Source organism: Heptranchias perlo, chromosome 14 (assembly GCF_035084215.1).
Source record: "Heptranchias perlo isolate sHepPer1 chromosome 14, sHepPer1.hap1, whole genome shotgun sequence".
Lineage (NCBI taxonomy): Eukaryota > Metazoa > Chordata > Chondrichthyes > Hexanchiformes > Hexanchidae > Heptranchias > Heptranchias perlo.
In genome coordinates this window covers 69,903,411-69,930,310 of record NC_090338.1, presented here as the reverse complement: position 1 = coordinate 69,930,310, position 26,900 = coordinate 69,903,411, and the positions used below count along the sequence as shown (strand labels likewise).

The following is a 26,900-nucleotide window of genomic DNA, read 5'->3' as shown; positions in this document are numbered from 1 at the left end:
TCTGTTAGATAGATTACATTGGGATATATCACACAGAGTTCTGATATATAGATTACACCGGGATATATCGCTCACAATTCTGATGAATGATTACGCTGGAACAGATCACTCAGAGGCCTATTATGTAGATTACAACGGTAGATATCACACACAGCTCTGTTATATAGTTTACACTGGGATACATCACTCATAGTTCTGTTATATAGAATTCACCAGGGTATATCACACACAGTTATGACATTGTGATATATTACTCACAGTTCTGTTATATAGATTACACTGGGATATAGTGCACACAGTTCTGTTATATAGATTACACCGGGATATATCACTCACAATTCTGATATATAGATTACGCCAGAACAGATCACTCAGAGGCCTATTATATAGATTACAATGGTAAATATCACTCACAGTTCTATTATACAGATTACACTGAGATACATCACTCAGAGTTCTGTTATATAGATTACACCAGGATACTACACACAAAGTTCTGAAATATTGATTACATTGGAATAAATCACACACAGTTCTGTTATATGGAATGCACAAGGATATATCACACACAGTTCTGATATGTAGATTACACTGGGATATCTCACTAACATGTCTGTAACACAGATTACTCCAGGATATATCACACACAGTTATGATTGTAGATTACATTGGGATATATCACTCTCAGTTTGGTTATATAGATTACGTTGGAATAGATCACTTGTAGGCCTGTTATTTAGATTACAGTGGGAGATATCACACCCAGTTCTGTTATTATAGATTACACTGAGATATATCGCTCACAGTTCTGTTATATAGATTACAGTGGAATATATCACACATACTTCTGTTATATAGATCACTCTGGGATATTTCACACACAGTTCTGTCATATAGATTACACTGGGGTATATCACACCTGGTTCTGTTATATAGATTGCACTGTGATACATCACAAACAGCTCTGTTATGGAGATTACACTGGGATATATTACTCATAGTATTGTTACATAGATTACATCGGGATATATTGCACACAGTTCTGAAATACAGATTACAACGAGGTATATCACAACCAGTTCTGATATATAGATTGCACTGGGATATATCACATACACCAATGTTATATGGATTACACTGGAATATATCACACACACTTCCTTATATAGATTACACCGGGGTATATCACAACCAGTTCTATTATATAGCTTGCACTGCGATACATTACACACAGCTCTGTTATGTAGATTACATTGTTATATAGATTACATTGGGATATATCAAACACAGTTGCGTTAGATAGATTATACCGGGATACATGACTGACAGTTCTGATATATAGATTACACTGGGATATGTTACTCACATCCCTGTTATGTAGATTATACTGAGATATCTACTCACAAGTTTGTAACATAGATTATACTAGGAGATATCACTCACAGTTCTGATGTATAGCTTACAACCGGATATACCACACACAGTTCTGTTCTATAGATTACAATGTGGTTGATTCTTAATTGCCCTCTGAAATGGCCTAGCAAGCCACTCAGTTGTTCAAGAAGGCAGCTCACCAGCACCTTCTCAAGGGCAATTAGGGATGGACAATAAATGCTGGCCTTGCCAGCGACGCCCACATCTCATGAACGAATAATTTAAAAAATGCAATGTATCACTTACAGTTCCGTTATATAGATTACACTAGAGTACACATTTCTTAGGACTGTTATATATAGATTACACTGGAATATATCACACATACTTCCATTATATAGATTACTCTGGGATATTTCACACACAGTTCTGTTAGATAGATTGCACTGGGATATATCACATACAGTTCTGTTATGTAGATTACTCTGCAATATATCACTCACAATTCTGTTATATAGATTATGCTGGAACAGATCATTCAGAGGTCTGTTATATAGTTACGCTGGTAGCTATCACTCACAGTTCTGTTATATAGATAACATTGGGATATATCTCTCACAGTTCTTTTATATCGATACACTGGGATATATCACTCACAATTCTGTTATGTAGATTATATAGGGATATATCACACAAAGTTCTGAAATATTGATTACATTGAGATAAATCACACTCAGTTCTTCTATATAAAATACACCAGGTCATATCACACACAGTTATGATTGTAGATTACATTGGGTTTTATCACTCACAATTCTGTTATATAGATTACATTGGATTATATCACACCCAGTTCTGTTATGTAGATTACATTGGGTTTTATCACTCACAATTCTGTTATATAGATTACATTGGGTTATATCACACCCAGTTCTGTTATGTAGATTACATTGGATTATATCACACCCAGTTCTGTTATGTAGATTACATTGGGTTATATCACACCCAGTTCTGTTATGTAGATTACACCAGAATATATAGATTACACTGGAACATATTACTCACACCATGTTTTATAGATTATTCTGGAATATCTTACTCATAGGTCTGTAACATAGATTACACCAGGATATTTCACACAAAGCTATATTGTAACTTACAGTGGAATATATCACTCACAATTCTTTTATATAGATTACATTGGGATATATCTCTCACAGTTGTGTTATATAGATTACACCAGGATATGTCACACACATTTCTGATATATAGATTACACTGGGATATTTCGATTATATAGATTACGCTAGAATAGATCACTCATAGCCTGTTGTATACATTACATTGGGACATGTCACACACAGCTCTGTTATATAGATTGCACTGCGACATATCACACACCGCTCTGTTACGTAGATTACACCGGGATACATGACTCACAGTTTTGATATATAGATTACACTGGAATATATTACTTACATCCCTGTTATATAGATTACACTGGGATATCTCACTCACAAGTCTATAACATAGATTACACCAAGACATATCACTCACAGTTCTAACATGTAGTTTACAATGGGATATATCACACAAAGTTCTGTTTTGTAGTTTACACTAAAATATATAACTCAGAGTTCTGTTATAAAGATTCAATGGGATATATTACTCTTAGTTCTGTTATATAGATTACATTGGTATATATCACTCACATTTCGGTTATATAGATTACACTAGACTAGATCACATAGGCCTATTATATTCATTACTTTGGGATATGTCACACACAGCTCTGTTATATAGATTACACTGGGATATTTTACACACAGTTCTGGTATATAAATTACACTGAGATATCACACACAGTTCTGATATATATAGATTACATTAGGATATATCACACACAGTTCTGTTACATAGATTACGTCGGGATATCTCACTCTCAGTTTGGTTATATAAACTACGATGGAAGAGATCACGTGTAGGCCTGTTATATAGATTACACTGGGTAGGTATCACTCACAGTTCCGTTATATAGATTAGGCTAGAGTACAGATTTCTTCGGACTGTTATATAGATTACACTGGAATATATCATACATTCTTCCATTATATAGATTACTGTGGGATATTTCACACACAGTTCTGCTTTATAGATTACAATGCGATATATCACAAACAATGCTGTTATATGGATTACACTGGGATATATATGACACACTTCTGTTAGATAGATTACACTGGGATATATCACTCGTCCAGCCTCAGTGTTCCAAACCAGCGTGGCAACGATTATTGAATAACATTTGCACCTTTCACCAGCAGGGGAGCCCGAATCTCTTAAAGGCATGCTCACTCTCTGACAGCCAGCCAAAATCTCTTAAAGGTAGCCGGTACTTGTTATTTGCTAAAAATAACAGTGTGCTGTCTGCAGGGAGTCTGAGCAGAGATCAGACATCGCACACGTAAAACAGAGATGCATGTCCCGTCCCTATGTTTACAAACTGATGAGTTATGATAAGACATTGAATAAAGGTTGCGCACTACTAAATCCCACATCCTCCAATCTGCATGCCAGACCTCACCAATCTGCCAATCTGAGTTTATACCGGGCCTGCAAGAGAGTGTGAACCAAAGTTCTCTGCTGATGCACTAGAGAACTTGGTGAAAGAGGTGGACAGAAGAAGGGGCATCCTATATCTGCTGGGGGGGGAGTGGGGGGTGGTGAGGGGGAGGGGTGGCAAAAGGCCCTTCAGGCATATGCTCAAAAGGCAGTGGGAGGCAGTGGGAGACAAAGTCAATGCCAGGCGCATAGCACCACGAACATGGATGCAGTGCAGGAAGAAGTTCAATGCTTTGAGTGATCAAGGTGAGTGAGTCAACTGTCAAATGGCATCACCTACCAACTACACCACTAGCCCCATCCATTGCTCCACGTACTACAACACCCTTCACCCACATACCAACAAACTCTTTCAATCAGTACTCAACTCTTCCAATCAGATACTTCCTCTCACCCTTACACATTACACTGTTGCAAGCCGTACACCCACAACTCACAGGCCACTCATACTGGCAGCTATTCAACAATGACAGGCACATCACTCAGACACACGTCCCGCTTTCTTGCAGGTGACGCATAACTGGAGGCAACAAGTGGCAGTGGCATTTAGCCCCTCGAACTTGTTCCGCTATTTGATCAGATCAGGGTGGATCTGTGACCTAGCTCCATATACCCACCTTAGCCCCATATCCCTTAATACCCTTGGTTCACAGAAATCTATCAATCTCAGATTTAACATTCACAAGTGAGCTAGCATCAACTGCCGTTTGCAGAAGAGCGTTACAAACTTCTCCCACAATTTGCATGTAGAAGTGTTTCCTAACTTCACTCCTGCTCTAGCTCTAAATGTTAGGCTATATCCCCTTGTCCTAGTATTCGAGTATGGGAGACCTCCAAAAACAAGTACAAATGCATCAGCAGCCAGAATCAATAATCCAGCATGGTCCCTTTAATTAGCACTGGAGGCGGCCTCCAGGCCATCTACGACATGTTCAGCTATTCATGGTTAAGTGCATTGAGTGGAGCATTAAGTCCCAAAATGGTGTCTATCACTTTAAATCAGCGTTGCACACTGATCAAATGCATTTTCTCCTTACTTTAAATGATACCAGCATTCCTTCTCTGTGCATGCGCTAAACCCTTTACCAAGATGGCATCCGGCGCATGTCACGCTAGAAGCGTTCATGCACATCCAAGATGCCATCTTGGATCTCTGTGAGTCCGCGTAGTGCCGAAAAAACAGGACTAGACGGTACAATTTAGCTCTCTTTTACACACTGTTCTGTTATATAGATTACACCTGGATAAATTACACCTGTTATATATGATGTGGAGATGCCGGTGATGGACTGGGGTTGACAATTGTAAACAATTTTACAACACCAAGTTATAGTCCAACAATTTTTATTTGAAATCTACAAGCTTTCGGAGGCTTCCTCCTTCCTCAGGTAAATGTCAAGAGCTCCTGACATTTACCTGAGGAAGGAGGGAGCCTCCGAAAGCTTGTAGATTTCAAATAAAAATTGTTGGACTATAACTTGATGTTGTAAAATTGTTTACACCTGTTATATAGCTTGCACCATGATTTATCACACACGATTCTGATATATAGATTATACTGGGACATATTACACACCGTTCTGATGTATAGATTACACTGGGATATATCATACATAGTTCTGTTATATAGATTACATTGGGATATATCACTCACAGTTCCGTTACGTAGATTACAGTGGGATATATCACTCACAATTCTGTTATGTAGATTACATAAGAATATGTCACTCACAGCCCACTGATATAGATTAAACTGCAATATCTCACTCAGAGTTCTGTAATATAGATTACACCAGGACATATCACTCACAGTTCCGTTACATAGATTATGCTGGAATAGATTAGACATAGGCCTGTCATATATATTACACCGGGAGAAACCTGATTGAATTTTTCGAAGAGGTGACTAAAGTAGTGACAGGGGAATGTCAATGGATGTTATTTATATGGACATCCAGAAGGCATTTGATAAGGTCCCACATAAGAGACTGTTAGCTAAGATAGAAGCCCATGGAATCGAGGGAAAAGTACGGACTTGGTTAGGAGGTTGGCTGAGCGAAAGGCGACAGAGAGTAGGGATAATGGGAAGGTACTCACATTGGCAGGATGTGACTAGTGGAGTCCCGCAGGGATCTGTCTTGGGGCCTCAATTATTCACAATATTTATTAACGACTTAGATGAAGGCATAGAAAGTCTCATATCTAAGTTTGCCGATGACACAAAGATTGGTGGCATTGTAAGCAGTGTAGATGAAAACATAAAATTACAAAGCGATATTGATAGATTAGGTGAATGGGCAAAATTGTGGCAAATGGAATTCAATGTTGACAAATGTGAGGTCATCCACTTTGGATCACAAAAGGATAGAACAGGGTACTTTCTAAATGGTAAAAAGTTAAAAACTGTGGATGTCCAAAGGGACTTAGGGGTTCAGGTACATAGATCATTGAAGTGTCATGAACAGGTGCAGAAAATAATCAAGAAGGCAAATGGAATGTTGGCCTTTATATCTAGAGGACTAGAGTACAAGGGGGCAGAAGTTATGCTGCAGCTATACAAAACCCTGGTTAGACCGCACCTGGAGTACTGTGAGCAGTTCTGGGCACCGCACCTTCGGAAGGACATATTGGCCTTGGAGGGAGTGCAGTGTAGGTTTACTAGAATGATACCAGGACTTCAAGAGTTAAGTTACGAGGAGAGATTACACAAATTGGGGTTGTATTCTCTAGAGTTTCGAAGGTTAAGGGGTGATCTAATCGAAGTTTATAAGATATTAAGGGGAACAGATAGGGTGGATAGAGAGAAACTATTTCCGCTGGTTGGGGATTTTAGGAGTAGGGGGCACAGTCTAAAAATTAGAGCTAGACCTTTCAGGAGCGAGATTAGAAAACATTTCTACACACAAAGGGTTGTAGAAGTTTGGAACTCTCTTCCACAAACAGCAATTGATACTAGCTCAATTGCTAAATTTAAATCTGAGATAGATAGCTTTTTGGCAACCAAAGGTATTAAGGGATATGGGCCATGATCTTATCAAATGGCGGAGCAGGCACGAGGGGCTGAATGGCCTACTCCTGTTCCTATGTTCCTATATCACACACAGTTCTAATATATAGATTACGCTGGGATATATCACATTCAGTTCTGTTATACAGATTACAGTGAGATATATCACTCACAATTCTGTTATGTAGATTACACTGGAATATATTACTCTCATACCTGTTATGTAGATTACACTGGGATATCTCACTCACAGGTCTGTAACATAGATCACAGTAAGAAATATCACTCAGAGTTCAGATATATAACTTACAACGGGATATATCACACACAGTTCTGTTATATAGATTGGACTGGGATATATTACTCCTCGTTCTGTCATGTAGATCACTCACATTTGGGTTACATAGATTACGTGGGAATAGATCACTCATCGGCCTGTTATATAGATTACATCAGAAGTTATCATACACAATTCTGTTATATTGATTACAATGGGATATATCACTCACAGATCTGTTATATAGATTACACCGGGATATATCATACACAGTTCTGATACATAGATTACAATGGGATATTTCACACACAATTCTGTTATATAGATTACACTGGGAGATAGCACACACATTCTGTAATGTAGATTACACCAGGACACATCACACACAGTTCTGAAATATGGATTACACTGGGATATATCGCATACAATTATGTTATGTAGATTACACTGGGATATATCACTCACAGTTCTACTATATAGATTACACCAGAATATATCATACACAGATCTGTTATGTAGATTACACTGGGATATATCACACACAGTTCTGTTATATAGATTACACTGGAATATATCACTCATAGGCCTGTCATATAGATTACAACGGGAGATAGCACACTCAGTTCCGTTATATAGATTACATCAGGATATATCGTTCACAGTTCTGATATATAGATTACGCTGGAATAGATCACTGGTAGGTCTGTTATATAGATTAAATTGGAAGATATCATACATAGTTCTGCTGTATAGATTACGCTGGGATATATCACTCATGGTTCTGTTATAAAGATTACACTGGGATATATCACTCACAGTTGTGTTATATTGATTACACTGGGATATTTCACACACAGTTCTGTTCTGTAGATTACACCAGGATATATTAAACACAATTCTGAAATATGGTTTACATTGGGATGTATCACTCATAATTCTGTTATGCAGATTACACCGGGATATCTGACTCACAATTCTGATATACAGATTACGCTGGGCTATATGACTCACAATTCTGATATATAGATTACACTGTAATATATTACTCCCAAACCTGTTATGTAGGTTACACTGGGCTATCTCACTCACAGATCTTTTTTTTATTAATTCATGGGATGTGGGCATCGCTGGCAACGCCAGCATTAATTGCCCATCACTAATTGCCCTTGAGAAGGTGGTGGTGAGCCGCCTTCTTGAACCGCTGCAGTCCGTGTGGTGAAGCTTCTCTCTGTAACATAGATTACAGTAACAAATATCACTCACAGTTCAGATATATAGCTTACAATGGGATATATCACACAGTTATGTTATATGGATTACAATGGGATATATTACTCCTAGTTCTGTTATGTAGATTACATTGATATATATCACTCATATTTCGGTTACATAGATTACACGGGAATAGATCACTCATAGGCCTATTATACAGATTACATTGGGATATGTCACACTCAATTCTGATATATAGATTACACTGGATACATCACACACAGTTCTGATATAAAAATTACACTGGGATATATCACATGAAGAACGTAATATAGGCTACTCTGGGATATATCAAAGTTCTGTTATACAGATTACATTGTGATATATTACTCACAGTTCTGATATATAGATTACATTAGGATAGATTGCACACAGTTCTGTTAGATTCATTATATCGGGATATATAACTCTTAGTTCGGTTATATAGATTATGCTGGAATAGATCACTCTTAGGCCTGTTATATAGATTACAATGGAATATGTCACACACATTTCTGATACATAGATTACACTGGGATATAGCACTCACAATTCTGTTATATATATTACACCGGGAGATAGCACACGCATTCTGTTATGTAGATTACACCGGGATATATCAAACTCAGTTCTGATAAATAGTTTACACTGGGATATATCACTCACAGTTGTGTTCTATTGATTACACTGGGATATATCACACACAGTTGTGTTATATAGATTACACCAGGATATATCACGCACAGTTCCGTTATATAGATTACATCGGGTTATATCATACGCTGTTCTGTTATATAGATTACACTGGGATATATGACTCACAATTCTGATATATAAATTGCACTGGAATATATTACTCTCAACCCTGTTATGTAGATTCCACTGGGATATCTCAATCTCAAGTCTGTAACATAGATTACACCAGGAAGTATCACTCACAGCTCAGATATATAGCTTACAACCGGATATATCACACAGAGCTCTGTTATATGGATTACACTGTAATATATCACTCACAGTTCTGTTATAAAATTCACATTGGGATATATTATGCCTAGTTGTGTAATTTAGGTTGCATTGGGATATATCACTCATATTTCAGTTATATAGATTACACTGGAATAGGTCACTCATAGGCCTATTATACAGATTACACAGGGGTATGTCACATGCAATTCTGATACATAGATTACACTAGGATACATCACACACAGTTCCAATAAATAGATTACACTGGGATATATCACACACACAGTTCTGTTATATAGATTACATTGCAATATATTACTCACAGTTCTGATATATAGATTACCTTAGGATATATCACATACAGTTCTGTTAGATTCATTACACCGGGATATATAACTCTCAGTTCGGTTATATAGATTACCCTGGAATAGATCAGTCATAAACCTATTATACAGGTTACATCGGGAGATATCATACACAGTTCTGTTAGACACATTACACTGGAATATATCACTCATAGTTCTGTTATATAGATTACATTCGGATCTATTGTTCACAGTTCTGTTGCATCGATTACACCAGGAGATATCACACACAGTTCTGCTTTACAAATTACACAGGGATATATCACACACAGTTCTGATATATATATTACACTGGGATATATCACTCATAGGCCTGTCATATAGATTACAGCGGGAGATATCACACACAGTTCTGTTACATAGATTACATTGGGATACATCATTCACAGTTCTGTTATATAGATTACACCGGGATATATCACTCATATTTCTGTTATATAGATTACACGGGGATCTATCACACACAGTTCTGATATATCGATTATGCTAGGATATATCACACTCAGTTCAGTTATATAGATTACAGTTGGATATATCACTCACAATTCTGATATGTAGATTTCACCAGGATATAGGACTCACAATTCCAATATATAGATTACACTGGAATATATTACTCTCAAACCTGTTACGTAGATTACACTGGGATATCTCACTCACAGATCTGTAACATAGATTTCAGTAAGAAATATCACTCACAGTTCAGATATATTCTTACAACAGGATATATCACACACAATTCTGTTATATAGATTACATTGGGATATATTACTCCTAGTTCTGTTATGTAGATTATATTGGGATATATCACTCACATTTTGGTTATATAGATTACGCGGGAATAGATCACTCATAGGCCTATTGTACAGATTACATTGGGATATGTCACACTCAATTCTGATATATAGAATACAGTGGGATATTTTACAAACAGTTCTGATATATAAATTACACTGGGATATATCACACAAAGAACTGTAATATAGATTACACTGGGATTTATCAAACAAAGTACTGTAATATAGATTACACTGGGCTCTATCACACAAAATTCTGTTATACAGATTACATTGTGATATATTACTCACAGTTCTGACATATAGATTACATTAGGATATATCGCACACAGTTCCGTTAGATTCATTACATCGGGATATATAACTCTCAGTTCGGTTATATAGATTACGCTGGAATAGATCACTCACGGTTCTGTTATATAGATTACATTGGGATATATCACTCACGGTTCTGTTATATAGATTACATTGGGATATATCACTCACAGTTCTGTTATATAGATTACATTGGGATATATCACTCACGGTTCTGTTACATAGATTACATTGGGATATATCACTCACAGTACTGTTATATAGAATACATGAGGGTATATTACACAGAGAACTGTTATATAGATTACACTGGGATAGATCACATACATTTCTGATACATAGATTACACTGGGATATATGATTCAAAATTCTGTTATATAGATTAAACCGGGAGATAGCACACACATGCTGTTATGTAGATCACACCAGGATTATCAAACTCAATTCTGATAAATAGTTTGCACTGGGATATATCACTCACAGTTGTGTTATATTGATTACTTTGGGATATATCACAAACATTTCTGTTATATTGATTACACCAGGATATATCATATACAGTTCTGAAATATGGATTGTACTGGAATATATTACTCTCAAACCTGTTGTGTAGATTACACTGGGATATCTCACTCACAGGTCTGTAACATAGGGTACACTAAGAAATATCACTCACAGTTCAGATATATAGCTCACAACGGGATATATCACACACAGTTCTGTTATATAGATTATACTATAATATATCACTCACAGTTCTGTTGTAAAATTTACATTGGGATATATTACGCCAAGTTGTGTAACTTAGATTGCATTGGGATATATCACTCACATTTCAGTTATATAGATTACAATGGAATAGACCACTCATAGGCCTATTATACAGATTACACAGGGGTATGTCACATGCAATTCATATAATAGATTACACTGGGATACATCACACACAGTTCCGATAAATAGATTACACTGGGATATAACACACACATTCTGTTATATAGATTGCATTGCGATATATTACTCACAGTTCTGATATATAGATTACATTAGGATATATCACACACCGGGATATATAACTCTCAGTTCGGTTATATAGATTATCCTGGAATAGATCAGTCGTAGGCCTGTTATACAGATTACATCGGGAGATATCATACACAGTTCTGTTATATAGATTACATTGGAATATATCACTCACAGTTCTGTTATATAGATTACATTCGGATCTATCATTCACAGTTCTGTTGTATTGATTACACCGGGAGATATCATACACAGTTCTGCTTTACAAATTACAGAGGGATGTATCACATACAGTTCTGATATATAGATTACACTGGGATATATCACATCCAGGTTTGTGATATAGATTACACTGGAATATATCACTCATAGGCGTGTCATATAGATTACGCCGGTAGCTAAAACTCACAGTTCTGTTATATAGATTACACTGGGATATATCACTCATATTTCTTTTATATAGAATATATGAGAATATATCGCACACAGTACTGTTTTTTGGATTACACGGGGATATATCACATACATTTCTGATACATAGATTACGCTGGGATATATCACTCACAATTCTGTTATATAGATTACACCGGAAGGTGGCATACACATTATATTATGTAGATTACACCGGGATGTATCAAACTCAGTTCTGATAAATTGTTAACCCTGGCATATATCACTCACAATTGTGCTATATTGATTACACTGGGATATTTCACACACAGTTCTGTTATGTAGATTACACCAGGATATATCATACACAGTTCTGTTCTATAGATTACACTAGGAGATATCACACAGAGTTCTGATATATAGATTATGCTGGGATATATCACACTCAGTTCCCATATATAGATTAGACTGGAATATATTACTCTCAAACCTGTTACGTAGATTGTACTTGGATATCTCACTCACAGATCTGTAACATAGATTACACTAAGAAATATCACTCACAGTTCAGATATATAGCTTACAATGGAATATATCACATACAGTTCTGTTATATAGATTACATTGGGATATATTACTCCTAGTTCTGTTATGTAGATTATAATGGGATATATCACTCACATTTTGGTTATATAGATTACACGGGAATAGATCACTCATAGGCCGATTATACAGATTACATTGGGATACATCACACACAGTTCTGATATATAGATTATACAGGGATATATCACACAAAGTACTGTAATATAGATTACATTGTGATATATTACTCACCGTTCTGATATATAGATTACATTAGGATATATCACACACAGTTCTGTCAGATTCATTACACCGGGATATATAATCCTCAGTTCAGTTATATAGATTAGACTGAAATTGATCACTCGTAGGCTTGTTATATAGATTACATCGGAAGGTATCATACACAGTTCTGTTATATAGATTACATTGAGATATATCACTCACAGTTCTGATACTTAGATAACACTGGGATATATCACTCACAATTCTGTTATATAGATTACACTGGGATGTATCACTCACAGTTGTGTTATATTGATTACACTGGAAAATATCATATTCAGTTTTGTTATATAGATTACACCAGGATATACCATACACAGTTCTGTTATTTAGATTACACCAGGATATATCACGCACAGTTCTGAAATATGAATTACACTGGGATATATCGCATACAATTCTGTTATGAAAATTACACCAGGAGATATTATACACAGTTCTGTTATAGAGATTACACTGGCATATATCATACACAATTCTGTTATGTAGATTACACTGGGATACCTCACTCACAGATCTGTAACATTGATTACACCAGGAAGTATCACTCACAGTTCAGATATATAGCTTACAACAGGATGTATTGCACACAGTTCTATTATATAGATTACACTGTAATATATCACTCACAGTTCCGTTATAAAGTTCACATTGGGATATATTAAGTCTAGTTGCTTATCCCTAGATTGCATTGGGATATATCACTCACATTTCGGTTATATAGATTATGCTGGAATAGATCACTCATAGGCCTATTATCCAGATTACATAGGGGTATGTCGTACATAATTCTGATAAATAGATTACACTGGGATATATCACTCACAGTTCTGTTATATAGATTACACTGGGATATATCACACACAGTTCTGTTATATAGATTACATTGCGATATGTTACTCACAGTTCTGATATATAGATTATACTAGGATATATAACCCTTAGTTCAGTTATATAGATTACATTGGAATAGATCAGTCATAGGTCTGTTATAAAGATTACACTGGGATATATCACTCACGGTTCTATTGTATCGATTGCACTGGGAGATATCATACACAGTTCTGCTTTATAAATTACACAAGGATATATCACACACAGTTCTGATATATAGATTACACTGGAATATATCACTCATAGGTCTGTCATACAGATTACATGGGAGATATCACACACAGCTCTGTTATATAGATTACATTAGGATATATCACTCACAGTTCTGATATAAGGATTACGCTGGAATATATCACATATACTTCTGATATATAGATTACTCTAGGATATATCACACACATTTCTGTTATATAGATTACACTGGTAGATAACACACATAGGTCTGCTAATAGATTACACTGCGAAACATCACTCAGAGTTCTGTAAAAGAGATTACACCAGGATATATCAAACACAGTTATGATATGTAGATTACAGTGTGATATATCACTCACAATTCTGTTGTGAGATTACGCCGAGATATATTACACACAGCCCTGTTTTATAGATTAAATTGGGATAGCTCATTCACAGTTCTGTTATATCGGTTACACTGGAATAGATTGCTCTTAGGCCTGTTATATAGTTTACATCGGGAGATATCACACAATTTCCTGATATATAGATTACACCGGGATATATCACTCACAGTTCCGTTATATACATTACACTGGGATTTATGTTACACACAGTTCTGTTCGATAGATTACACCGGCATATATCACACAGTTCTGTTATATAGATTACACTTGGATATATCACTCACAGTTGTATTATATAGATTACATCAGGATATATCAAACTCAGTTCTGAATGATAGATTACACCAGGATATATCACACACAGTTCAGTTATGATAGATTACACTGAAATAGATCGCTCATGGGCCTGTTATATAGATTACACCAGGGGATATCACACAAATTTCTGATATGCAGCTTACAACGGGATATAGCACTCACAGTTCCGTTATATAGATTACACTGGGATATATCACACAGATTTGATATATATTACACTTCGATATATCACTCACAGCTCTGTTATATAGATTAAACCAGGATATAACACACACTCTCCAATGATCAGTGCTTAAGACCTTTGAAATCTGGGAGCTAGAGTCTATTCCAGTCTGGCCTAATTAAATTAATGTTGTTTGTATCTGCTGGTTTGCAGGGCCCTGAGTGAAATGAATTTAGGCAGTCTCCTTCCAGTTCCCAGTGAGCAAAACAGGAGGACCTTTGCGTTGTTACTAGGCCGTATATTCAAGGCTGAGATCGATAGATTTTTGGACTCTAGGGGAATCAAGGGATAGAGGGATCGGGTGGGAAAGTGGAGTTGAGGTCGAAGATCAGCCATGATCTGATTAAATGGCAAAGCAGGCTCAAGAGGCCATGTGGCCTACTCTTGCTCCTATTTCTTATGTTCTTATGTAGGCCATGCAGTATGTGACCAGAAAGCCTTGATTACCTGACAATAGAAAGCGCTCTATTTTCTAGCACTTTCTAGCACCCCTTACTGTGATAAGAAAGGAAAAGAATCAACTTTTTAATGTTATTCTTGATGATAAGGCTCATTTTTAACTGCAGCCAGGGCTCTCCAATGATCTAGTGGGTAGAAGCACCAGCATGATGTTAAATCATACAGACCCGACAATCTCAGCTCCAATGCCTCGTCTGTGTTGTTAACTCTTCCCAGCTTGGGCCATTGTCGAAACGTTCAGTTACTCTCAGCTCCCTTGGGAGAAGAAAGGTGCACCTTTAACAAGGACAAGGGCAGACTGGGCTGCGATGCCTCCCATTGTCAAATAACCTGCCAACGTTTCTTGTCTGGCCCCACAATAAAAGAAATGTTAATGGGACGAATTACTAGAGATTGATTCGGCTTCAATAGAGCCTAGGATGAGTCAGCACCTTTTGCAAGGGAGAGGAGGAGAGGGGTTATAGCCCTACACCCAGGGTTGGAAAGGGGTTAAACCCTACACCCAGGGGTGGAGAGGGGTTAAACCCTACACCCAGGGTTAGAAAGGGGTTAAACCCTACACCCAGGGGTGGAGAGGGGTTAAACCCTACACCCAGGGTTGGAAAGGGGTTAAACCCTACACCCAGGGGTGGAGAGGGGTTAAACCCTACACTCAGGGGTGGAGAGGGGTTAAACCCTACACTCAGGGGTGGAGAGGGGATATAACCCTACACCCAGGGTTGGAAAGGGGTTAAACCCTACACTCAGGGGTGGAGAGGGGATAAAACCCTACACCCAGGGGTGGAGAGGGGATAAACCCTACACCCAGGGGTGGAGAGGGGTTAAACCTTACACCCAGGGGAGGAGAGGGGATAAACCCTACACCCAGGGGAGGGGAGGGGTTAATGTTCTACACCCAGGGGAGGGGAGGGGTTAATGTTCTACACCCAGGGGAGGGGAGGGGTTAATGTTCTACACCCAGGGGAGGGGAGGGGTTAATGTTCTACACCCAGGGGAGGGGAGGGGTGAATGTTCCACACCCAGGGGAGGGAAGGGGTTAATGTTCTACACCCAGGGGAAGGGAGGGGTTAATGTTCTACACTCAGGGGAGGGAAGGGGTTAATGTTCCACATCCAGGGGGGGGGAGGGGTTAATGTTCTACACCCAGGGGAGAGGAGGGGTTAATGTTCGACACCCAGGGGAGAAGAGGGGTTAATGTTCTACACCCAGGGGAGGGGAGGGGTTAATGTTCTTCACTCTGGGGAGGGGAGGGGTTAATGTTCCACACCCAGGGGAGGGGAGGGGTTAATGTTCTACACCCAGGGGAGGGGAGGGGTTAATGTTATTCACTCTGGGGAGGGGAGGGGTTAATGGTCTACACCCAGGGGAGGGGAGGGGTTAATGTTCTTCACTCTGGGGAGGGGAGGGGTTAATGTTCCACACCCAGGGGAGGGGAGGGGTTAATGTTCTTCACTCTGGGGAGGGGAGGGGTTAATGTTCTACACCCAGGGGAGGGGAGGGGTTAATGTTCTTCACTCTGGGGAGGGGAGGGGTTAATGTTCCACACCCAGGGGAGGGGAGGGGTTAATGTTCTACACTCTGTGGTGGGGAGGGGTTAATGTTCTACACCCAGGGGAGGGGAGGGGTTAATGTTCTACACCCAGGGGAGGGGAGGGGTTAATGTTCTACACCCAGGGGAGGGGAGGGGTTAATGTTCTACACCCAGGGGAGGGGAGGGGTTAAAGTTCCACACCCAGGGGAGGGGAGGGGTTAATGTTCTACACTCAGGGGAGGGAAGGGGTTAATGTTCTACACCCAGGGGAGGGGAGGAGTTAATGTTCTACACCCAGGGGAGGGGAGGGGTTAATGTTCTTCACTCTGGGGAGGGGAGGGGTTAATGTTCCACACCCAGGGGAGGGGAGGGGTTAATGTTCTTCACTCTGGGGAGGGGAGGGGTTAATGTTCTACACCCAGGGGAGGGGAGGGGTTAATGTTCTACACCCAGGGGAGGGGAGGGGTTAATGTTCTTCACTCTGGGGAGGGGAGGGGTTAATGTTCTACACCCAGGGGAGGGGAGGGGTTAATGTTCTACACCCAGGGGAGGGGAGGGGTTAATGTTCTTCACTCTGGGGAGGGGAGGGGTTAATGTTCTACACCCAGGGGAGGGGAGGGGAGGGGTTAATGTTCTTCACTCTGGGGAGGGGAGGGGTTAATGTTCTTCACTCTGGGGAGGGGAGGGGTTAATGTTCCACACCCAGGGGAGGGGAGGGGTTAATGTTCTACACCCAGGGGAGAGGAGGGGTTAATGTTCTTCACTCTGGGGAGGGGAGGGGTTAATGTTCCACACCCAGGGGAGGGGAGGGGTTAATGTTCTACACCCAGGGGAGAGGAGGGGTTAATGTTCTACACTCTGTGGAGGGGAGGGGTTAATGTTCTACACCCAGGGGAGGGGAGGGGTTAATGTTCTACACCCAGGGGAGAGGAGGGGTTAATGTTCTACACTCTGTGGAGGGGAGGGGTTAATGTTCTACACCCAGGGGAGGGGAGGGGTTAATGTTCTACACCCAGGGGAGAGGAGGGGTTAATGTTCTACACTCTGTGGAGGGGAGGGGTTAATGTTCTACACCCAGGGGAGGGGAGGGGTTAATGTTCTACACCCAGGGGAGAGGAGGGTTTAATGTTCTACACTCTGTGGAGGGGAGGGGTTAATGTTCTACACCCAGGGGAGGGGAGGGGTTAATGTTCTTCACTCTGGGGAGGGGAGGGTTAATGTTCTACACCCAGGGGAGGGGAGGGTTTAATGCTTTACACTCTGTGGTGGGGAGGGATTAATGTTCCACACCCAGGGGAGGGGAGGGGTTAATGTTCTACACCCAGGGGAGAGGAGGGGTTAATGTTCTTCACTCTGGGGAGGGGAGGGGTTAATGTTCTACACCCAGGGGAGGGATTAATGTTCTACACTCAGGGGAGGGAAGGGGTTAATGTTCTACACCCAGGGGAGAGGAGGGGTTAATGTTCTTCACTCTGGGGAGGGGAGGGGTTAATGTTCTACACCCAGGGGAGGGGTTAATGTTCTACACTCAGGGGAGGGAAGGGGTTAATGTTCTACACCCAGGGGCAGGGAGGTGTTAATGTTCTACACTCTGGGGAGGGGAGGGGTTAATGTTCTTCACTCTGGGGAGGGGAGGGGTTAATGTTCCACACCCAGGGGAGGGGAGGGGTTAATGTTCTACACCCAGGGGAGAGGAGTGGTTAATGTTCTTCACTCTGGGGAGGGGAGGGGTTAATGTTCTACGCCCAGGGGAGGGGAGGGGTTAATATTCTTCACTCTGGGGAGGGCAGGGGTTAATGTTCTACGCCCAGGGGAGGGGAGGGGTTAATATTCTTCACTCTGGGGAGGGGAGGGGTTAATGTTCTACGCCCAGGGGAGGGGAGGGGTTAATATTCTTCACTCTGGGGAGGGGAGGGGTTAGTGTTCCACACCCAGGGGAGGGGAGGGGTTAATGTTCTACACTCTGGGGAGGGGAGGGGTTAAACCCTACACCCAGAGGAGGAGAGGGGTTAAACCCTACACCCAGGGGAGGAGAGGGGTTAAACCTACACCCAGGGGAGGAGCGGGGTTAAACCCGACACCCAGGGGAGGAGCGGTGTTAAACCCTACACCCAGGGGAGGAGCGGGGTTAAACCCTACACCCAGGGGAGGAGAGGGGTTAAACCCTACACCCAGGGGAGGAGAGGGGTTAAACCCTACACCCAGGGGAGGAGCGGTGTTAAACCCTACACCCAGGGGAGGAGCGGGGTTAAACCCTACACCCAGGGGAGGAGCGGGGTTAAACCCTACACCCAGGGGAGGAGAGGGGTTAAACCCTACACCCAGGGGAGGAGAGGGGTTAAACCCTACACTCAGGGGAGGAGAGGGGTTAAACCCTACACTCAGGGGAGGAGAGGGGTTAAACCCTACACCCAGGAGAGGAGAGGGGTTAAACCCTACACCCAGGGGAGGAGAGGGGTTAAAGTCCTTCCCCCCTGGGAGCGGAACAGAGGAGTTAAAAGAAAAGCCAACACAGTAGATCCAGGATTAATCCATTGGGTTCAATCAGGGAATGTGGATGCATGTACATGTACATTACATTCTCTCCCTTTCATCAGGATGAAATACATTGAGGAATGGTAAGTTTGGGTTATGATGTCTCCACTGAAAGGTCGTGTGTGGGTGAGTTTTACTGTGCTGAGTAAACTGGTCTCAGCTGGAGCATAGTGAGTATCAGCAATTGACCTCAGTGCCCTTGGGTTAGATGGAGGGGAGAAAAAGGCAGTGGACTTGGTGCTGCCGATCGCTATCTAGTGACCTCTGCTGGAAAGTGCGTGTGTGTCTTGGTATCTGCTGCAGACACAATCCAGCTCGACTGCTGTGCTCTTACCAACGTGTAAGCTCACAGTTGAGGAGTGGTCACTTGTGGGGTGGGGGGAAGATGCTGAAGGGAAGGGAGGGGGGGGCGGTGTAACCGAAACCCAAACAACAATCCACACCTTTAGACAAAGAGGCGGGGAGGGGGAGACACAGAAAAAAGAGGGAAGGAAGAAAAGCCAAGCCAAAGCCGAAAAAAAATGCTGCTTTAAAAGATAGAGCATAATATTAGAGATGATGCTTGCCGTACACAAATAAAGCCATGCTCCTGTCAAGACTGAAAGATACCCTTGTAATGGAAGATGGCGTACTTGCTGACACAGTGTATCTGGTGCCTTGGCTCCTGCGTCAATATCTAGTCACGAGGGTCCCACTGTGACCCCAGCCTTCTTGGAGGTCATGCAAAATAAAATCAATAGCCATTCTGTGCTGCCGACAATCAAGTCATTTCGAACAAAGGCAGGGAGTTTTTTCAATGTTTCAAACACCAAATACAAGGATCCGGGAGCATCCTGAATTTAGAATAAGCATCAAAATTAAAGTCGGGAGACAACGTGGGAAATCCTTTTTCACATGTTGTTCTAAACTGTAAGGCTTCGTTTGAAGAAACAAATGAAAAACAAGTGCCCTTCGCCTCCTTTTCAAACCCATCGATCGCTCTGATTGATCGGATTCATACTCAAAGGCTGTTGTCAATTATTCGAACAACAAGGAACAAGTCCCCGAGACTCGGAAGGTGACTGCTTTGTAAGTCCCTTCCTGCCTTCCTTTGGCTATCAAATTAATGGTGGAAGAGAATGTATAAACAAGCAAGCTTCCCATTGAGATTTTTTTCACCAATTCTTCCTCTGCTGCTCATGTTGAGGTATAACTACCATCCACCCTGCAGCCTCCCATCCGAGTGGTACTTTCCACGCATGGGTCAAACAGTGAATGTTGGCTGCTTATTCAGCTATGAGACATCACTGCATGCCATAATACTGAGCTCGACAGAGCAGGGAAGGAGCAGGTTGGATCGCAGGCCTGGGCTAAGGCAGGTGCCCTCTGCTGGAGAGCAGCAACACAGGCACCACTATTGAATTCAGTGCCCCAAAGCTATAGAAAGCAAGAACTTAGCCAAGGCTCCTGCTACTGCTCTTGAGCCAGTGGCCTCTGCTGGATTGTGATCAGGGTGGCTGTTGGATGAGGAAACAACTGAGCTGGGAAGAGGTATCCATGATCGAAGAGCTTACCAAACTCTCACACCTCAATAATGTCCACTTGGGTAAAGTAACAAAGGCTGTCAGAGACCGTAGGAACCCTTCCTCAACAAGATCAAGAGAAACTTGAAGGAGAAATAGACGAACAAAATGTATTCTCCTTCTTCTCATTAACTTTTCTCACCATCCCCCCCAGTCCCCACATCTCCCCCAAATTGACCCAATTCATATATTAGCTGTGGTTAAGCTCAGCTCAGGTATTGTGCTCTCATGTCTGGGTCAAAAGGGTATAGTTTCAAAGCCTTCACTAATAGCTTGAGACTGACTCTCCACTGCAGTGTTGAGACAGTGTTCCATCAAAGGGGGAACTGTCCTTTTGGATGAGATATTAAACCATCTGCCTGTTCAGGCAGATCTTAAAGATCCTAGGACGCTATTTGAAGAAGAGTAGGGGAGTTCTCCCCAATGTCCTGGACAACATTCATCCCTCAACCAACGCCATCAAAAGCAGACTAATTAGTCATTTATCTCACTTAATGCTTGTGGAATCTTGCTGTGTGCCAATTGGCTGCCATGTTTGTCTACAGAACAACAGTGACTACAACTTCAAAAGTGCTCCATTAGCTTTGAAGCACATTGGATCATCCTGGGGACGTGAAAGGCGCTAAATAAACGCAAGTTCTCTCAGTGCACTTTAAAAGAAACTCATGGTACTCTACGTAATGATGCGATTGTTTTACTTAAGCTGGGCCTACCAACTGTCCCACCTTCATCAGGAGGCCCATGAGATCCCATCCTCCCGCTTCCCACCACGCCTGTGCACTGGGAGGGTAAATCTCAGTAATTCACTTGTGTTCTCTCCTGAAAGTTGCATAGAGTTACATAGAATTTACAGCACAGAAACAGGCAATTCGGCCCAACTTGTTTATGCCGATGTTTATGGTCCGCATGAGCTTCCTCTCACCTCTCTTCATCTAACCCTATCATCATATCCTTCTATTCCTTTCTCCCTCATGTGCTTATCCAGCTTTCCCTTAAATGCATCTATGCTATTTGCCTCAACTACTCCTTGTGGTAGCGAGTTCCACATTCTTACCACTTTTTGGGTAAAGAAGTTGCTCCTGAATTCCCTATTGGATTTATTAGTGATTATTTTGTATTTATGACCTCTAGTTTTCAACACCCCCACAAGTGGAAACATTTTCTCTACTTCTACCCTATCAAAGCCTTTCATTATCTTAAAGACCTGAGGGTCACCCCTCAGCCTTCTCTTTTCTAGAGAAAAGAGCCCCAGCCTGTTCAGCCTTTCCTGATAAGTATATCAGGGAGAGAGAGCCAATGCAAGAAAAACACTCTCAAGTCTGATAGACAGGCATGAAGAGAGATAGTGGGAGAAAAGTCGAAGACTATTTTAACGCCACTTGACCGTGCCTGCGGCCTGTGTTACAGACACAGCTTGCCACTGCTAACCGTGTTTATGTTTTTTTTGTGGCCCCAGAAGATGCCTCAGGTACACAGCTGGCAACTGAGACTCTCACACCTGACGTTTATGCAGCTTCAGCCAGCCCTGAGCTGCTTCTATCAGCCAGTTCTTACCATACTTGTTCCCGTCCTCGCCCTTGGCGCTGATCCTCCTTCCCAGGACCTGCAGGTGTTTGCCACTGGTTCGGCTGTACAACTGGTACAGGCGCACGTACTTGCGGCTCGTGTCGTCCCTCAGCCTGGTGTGATTCTCCACGTGAGGCCGGAAATCCGCGTTCTCCTCCGTCGAGGCCTGCGGTCAGCACGAGAGAACGAGAAAGCGGTATAACACGGCACATCTCCCAATGGTACAATCAGCACTGCCCCAAAAATCCAACCTGACTGTCACTCCAAACACTTCCAGAGAGAACTCTCCTGCTCTTCTTTTAATAGTGCCAATATGATCTTTTACATCCACCTGAGAGAGCAGAAGGGGCCTGGATTTAACAACTCATCCAAAAGACACTACCTCCTACAATGCAGCATTCCCTCAGAACTACACTAGAGTGTTAGTCCTGATTTTGTACTCAAGTCTCCAGAGTGGGCCTTTGAACCCATAACCTTCTGACTCAAAGGCAAGAGTGCTACCACTGAGGCTTGGCTGACAAAGTTCAAATCAATATTGAGGGTTAGCACAGGACAAGCACCAAATAATAACCAAATAATTACTGCAAATATCCTGTTTGTACTGAGTACTGCTTATTCATCTGTTTAATGCTAAATAAAATTATCTGTTGGTTTATAGTCTGAGCCTCGATCTGATAGAGTATACATTCATGCATCTACTAATGTCCAAAAGGATCACATTGTGGCAGGTGCTATATCCAATAAACTTGAGTCCGGTGATAACGGTTCCCTGTTCAACCCCTGGGCCCACTACATTGACCCAGAAATTGGGCATGGTGAAGGCATACTCTGGTTTGTAGTGTTTGAGTCTTGCTTGTGGGGATGGTTGATAATCCTACTAAAAACAGCTAGCATAAAAAAAGACATCATTATGTTATCAAAAGATATCAATTCGTTGAGAAATGGGTTTTCTTTCGTATCAATGTTGGGCCATGTTCACCATTGCAACATATTCTGAATGTGAGCTCAAGTTATGAAAGTGACATGAGAATGCTGAATGTTAAATAAAAACAGAGATGCTCAATAAAGCTGAATGGGATTCATTCTATAAAGTACAGATAACTGTATGGGACTAATTCTGTACAGTATATATAACAGTAGGGGATTATCTCTATACAGTAAATATAACTGTATGGGATTCATTCAACAAAGCATATATAACTCTGTGGGATTCAATCTATACAGTATATATAACCGAAGGTGATTCACTCTATACAGTATATATAATTGAATGGGATTCACTCTATACAGTATATATAATTGAATGGGATTCACTCTATACAGTATACATAATGGTATGGGATTCATTCTACACATTATATGTTACTGAATGGGGTTCACACTCTATACAGTATATATAACTGTATGTGATTCACTATCTACACTATATATAACTGAAAGGGATTCACTCTACAAAATATAGATAACTGTATGGGATTCACTCTACACAGTATACATGGCTGTATGGGATTCACTCTATACTATATATATAATTGTATGGGATTTACTGTGTACAGTATATACAACTGCATGAGATTCACTCTATACAGTATATATAGCTGAATGGGATTAACTCTATGCAGTATATACAGTATATATCACTGTAAAGGATTCTCTCTATGCTATATATATGGGATTCAGGCTACACTACTTTGTGGGACCTTGCTGTGCTCAAATGGGCTGCTGCATTTCCTACATTACAACAGAGACTACATTTCAAAAGTATTTAATTGGTTGTAAAGCGCTTTGGGAAATCCTGCGATCATGAAAGGTGCTATTTAAATGCAAGCTCTTTCTGGTTTTCGGAAACAAAACTTTCTTTGAGTTTAGCACTTGATTTGCATCATTGAGCCCCTGGTATATATTCTTTAGTGAGTGGGCTATGAGCTTGGCAGAATTCACATTACCTTTTAATTCCCATTCCCGACCCATGGCATCTTTGGAATTCTAAATAAGGTGTCAGATGTGGCTCAGTTGGTAGCACTCTTGCCTCTGAGTCAGAAGGTCGTGGAAAGTTCCCACATTGATTTGATACTGATCTGTTTTTTTTTAAATGTGTAAGCCCTGCTCTAGTGGCTTGAGTACAAATCTACTGAGGGAGTGCTGCACTGTCCGAGGTGCCAACTTTTGGATGAGACATTAAACCGAGATCCCGTCTGCCCTCTCTGGTGGATGTAAAAGATCCCATGGCACTATTGGAAGGAGAGCAGAGGAGTTCTCCCTGGTGTCCTGGCCCATATTTATCCCTCAACCCACATCACTAAACCAGATGATCTGATCATTTAATACAATGCTGTTTGTGTAAATGCTAGTCTTTCTTTTGAAAGGAGCCTTACAGTTGCAAAAATCTCTTCAGTTTCCGGGAAAGAAAATCAGGTCCATTTATTTCTACGCGGGCAGGTGCAGAGTTGGCTCGGCTTCACACGGAATTTTGCAGTCAGTCTGCTTTAATATCAAAGCATTGCATTTTATTTTAATTTTTTTTCAATTGTTATTTTAATTGGGTCTCCCAGTAGCAGAATGACCCCCGGGTTTGCCCTCCAACCCCCCCCCCCCCCCCTCCGCCCTTTGCAACTGGGTGTATTCAAAGCGACTCTCTCAGGGTATGGCGGAGCAGGGCGTTTCTAATCTATAAACTATTCCGGGCTGAAAAGCAAGCGTCCACATCTGGAAATATTCGAGCTATCTCTCTCTCTCTCTACTTAGACTGTTCTTTTTGTTTTGCGGGTCACTTTAATTTTACAACAACCGGTCCAAATTATTACACATGTTTTAAAAAAAATCACGTATCAAATTAATGTGGGAACTTTCCATTTTAAAAAAATACTGCATTTTTATAATGGAATAAAATTTATACCTTAAATTAGTTTTAATTATAGTAAGTGCGACCAAGCTGCTGAAAAGTATTGGATTTTTTTTATTAAGATTCTCAGATCAGAGATATATTTTGAGATAGAAATTGAATTGCTTTTTAAAAAGATAATCTAGTCCTATCAAACATCAATTCTTATATAAAACCAAGAAATGCTAAGTAGCTTTAATAAAGTATCGTACATACCTCGATTCCAAAGCCCAGTAGCAACACGTGTAAACATCTGGATGGGAGAAAATGCAAGAAATTTTAAAAAGTGTTTCCGTCAGATTCTCATTCTCTGCAAATTAAAATTTATTTCATTCCCCCTTTTTAAAAACAAATATTGGATTCCCCTTGTTAAATAAAACAGCGTTAAAAGTAGCATCAAAAATCATTCATTAAACAGTAACTCGATCAGAAAGTTGCAAGATGCTTACAGGCAAATGAACGTTGAACAGGCCGGATTCATAGCTGTGGATGTTCAAAAGATATAAAAAAAATTTTAAAAAACAGGTAACGATTGCAAGAGGAAAAAAAAAAGAGACGGACAGAAAGAAATTAAAAGCTTTTGATCCGTCCGACTGCTGCACGGTGCCACCTCGAGGGTTAGAGTGTGGGGGAGTCAGTCTCCCTTCTGGGACCTTGGTGCTGATGTGGGGAGGCAGGAGGTGTGTGAGGGTGTCTGAAGCTCTTCACCCCGGCATCGGCCGACCTTGTCTGCGGCGCGGAGAGGTGGAAGGTGGCCGGTTTCTCGAGCTCCTTAACCAGCCTCCCTCGATCAATTCCACTCAGGGAACGACCCTTCAACAAACACAGCGGCTGCCCTGCAAAAATAAACCTCTTGCACAGGAAGGAAAAAAAAAATCCCTGGGATAAAAGGTGCAACCCAGGCGAATATTTGCTCTGACGGTCTTTATTTCTCTCTGTAGGACAACGTTTATCATCTGATCCGAGCTTCGATCCTCTCTTCCCCCTCTCTCTCTCCGGCCTCTCTACCTTCTGATTAATTCACCATGTGTCCTTGTAGGGCGAAGCGAAGGCACACACACACACAGAGGGAGGTAGAGAGAGAGAGAGA

At 40.9% G+C, this 26,900-nt stretch overlaps 1 protein-coding gene across 1 annotated transcript in view; it reads right to left on the bottom strand.

The window, feature by feature from the left end:
• Positions 1-26,291, bottom strand: part of LOC137332196 (fibroblast growth factor 18-like) — a 128,564-nt gene extending 102,273 nt beyond the window's left edge. The window contains exons 1-3 of the mRNA XM_067995893.1: positions 26,260-26,291; positions 26,027-26,063; positions 22,918-23,095 (exon numbers count right to left, since the gene is read on the bottom strand). Of these exons, the coding sequence (XP_067851994.1) occupies positions 22,918-23,095; positions 26,027-26,063; positions 26,260-26,291 (247 nt within the window). The remainder of the gene's footprint in view (positions 1-22,917; positions 23,096-26,026; positions 26,064-26,259) is intronic.
• Between the last annotated feature and the right edge of the window lie 609 nt (positions 26,292-26,900).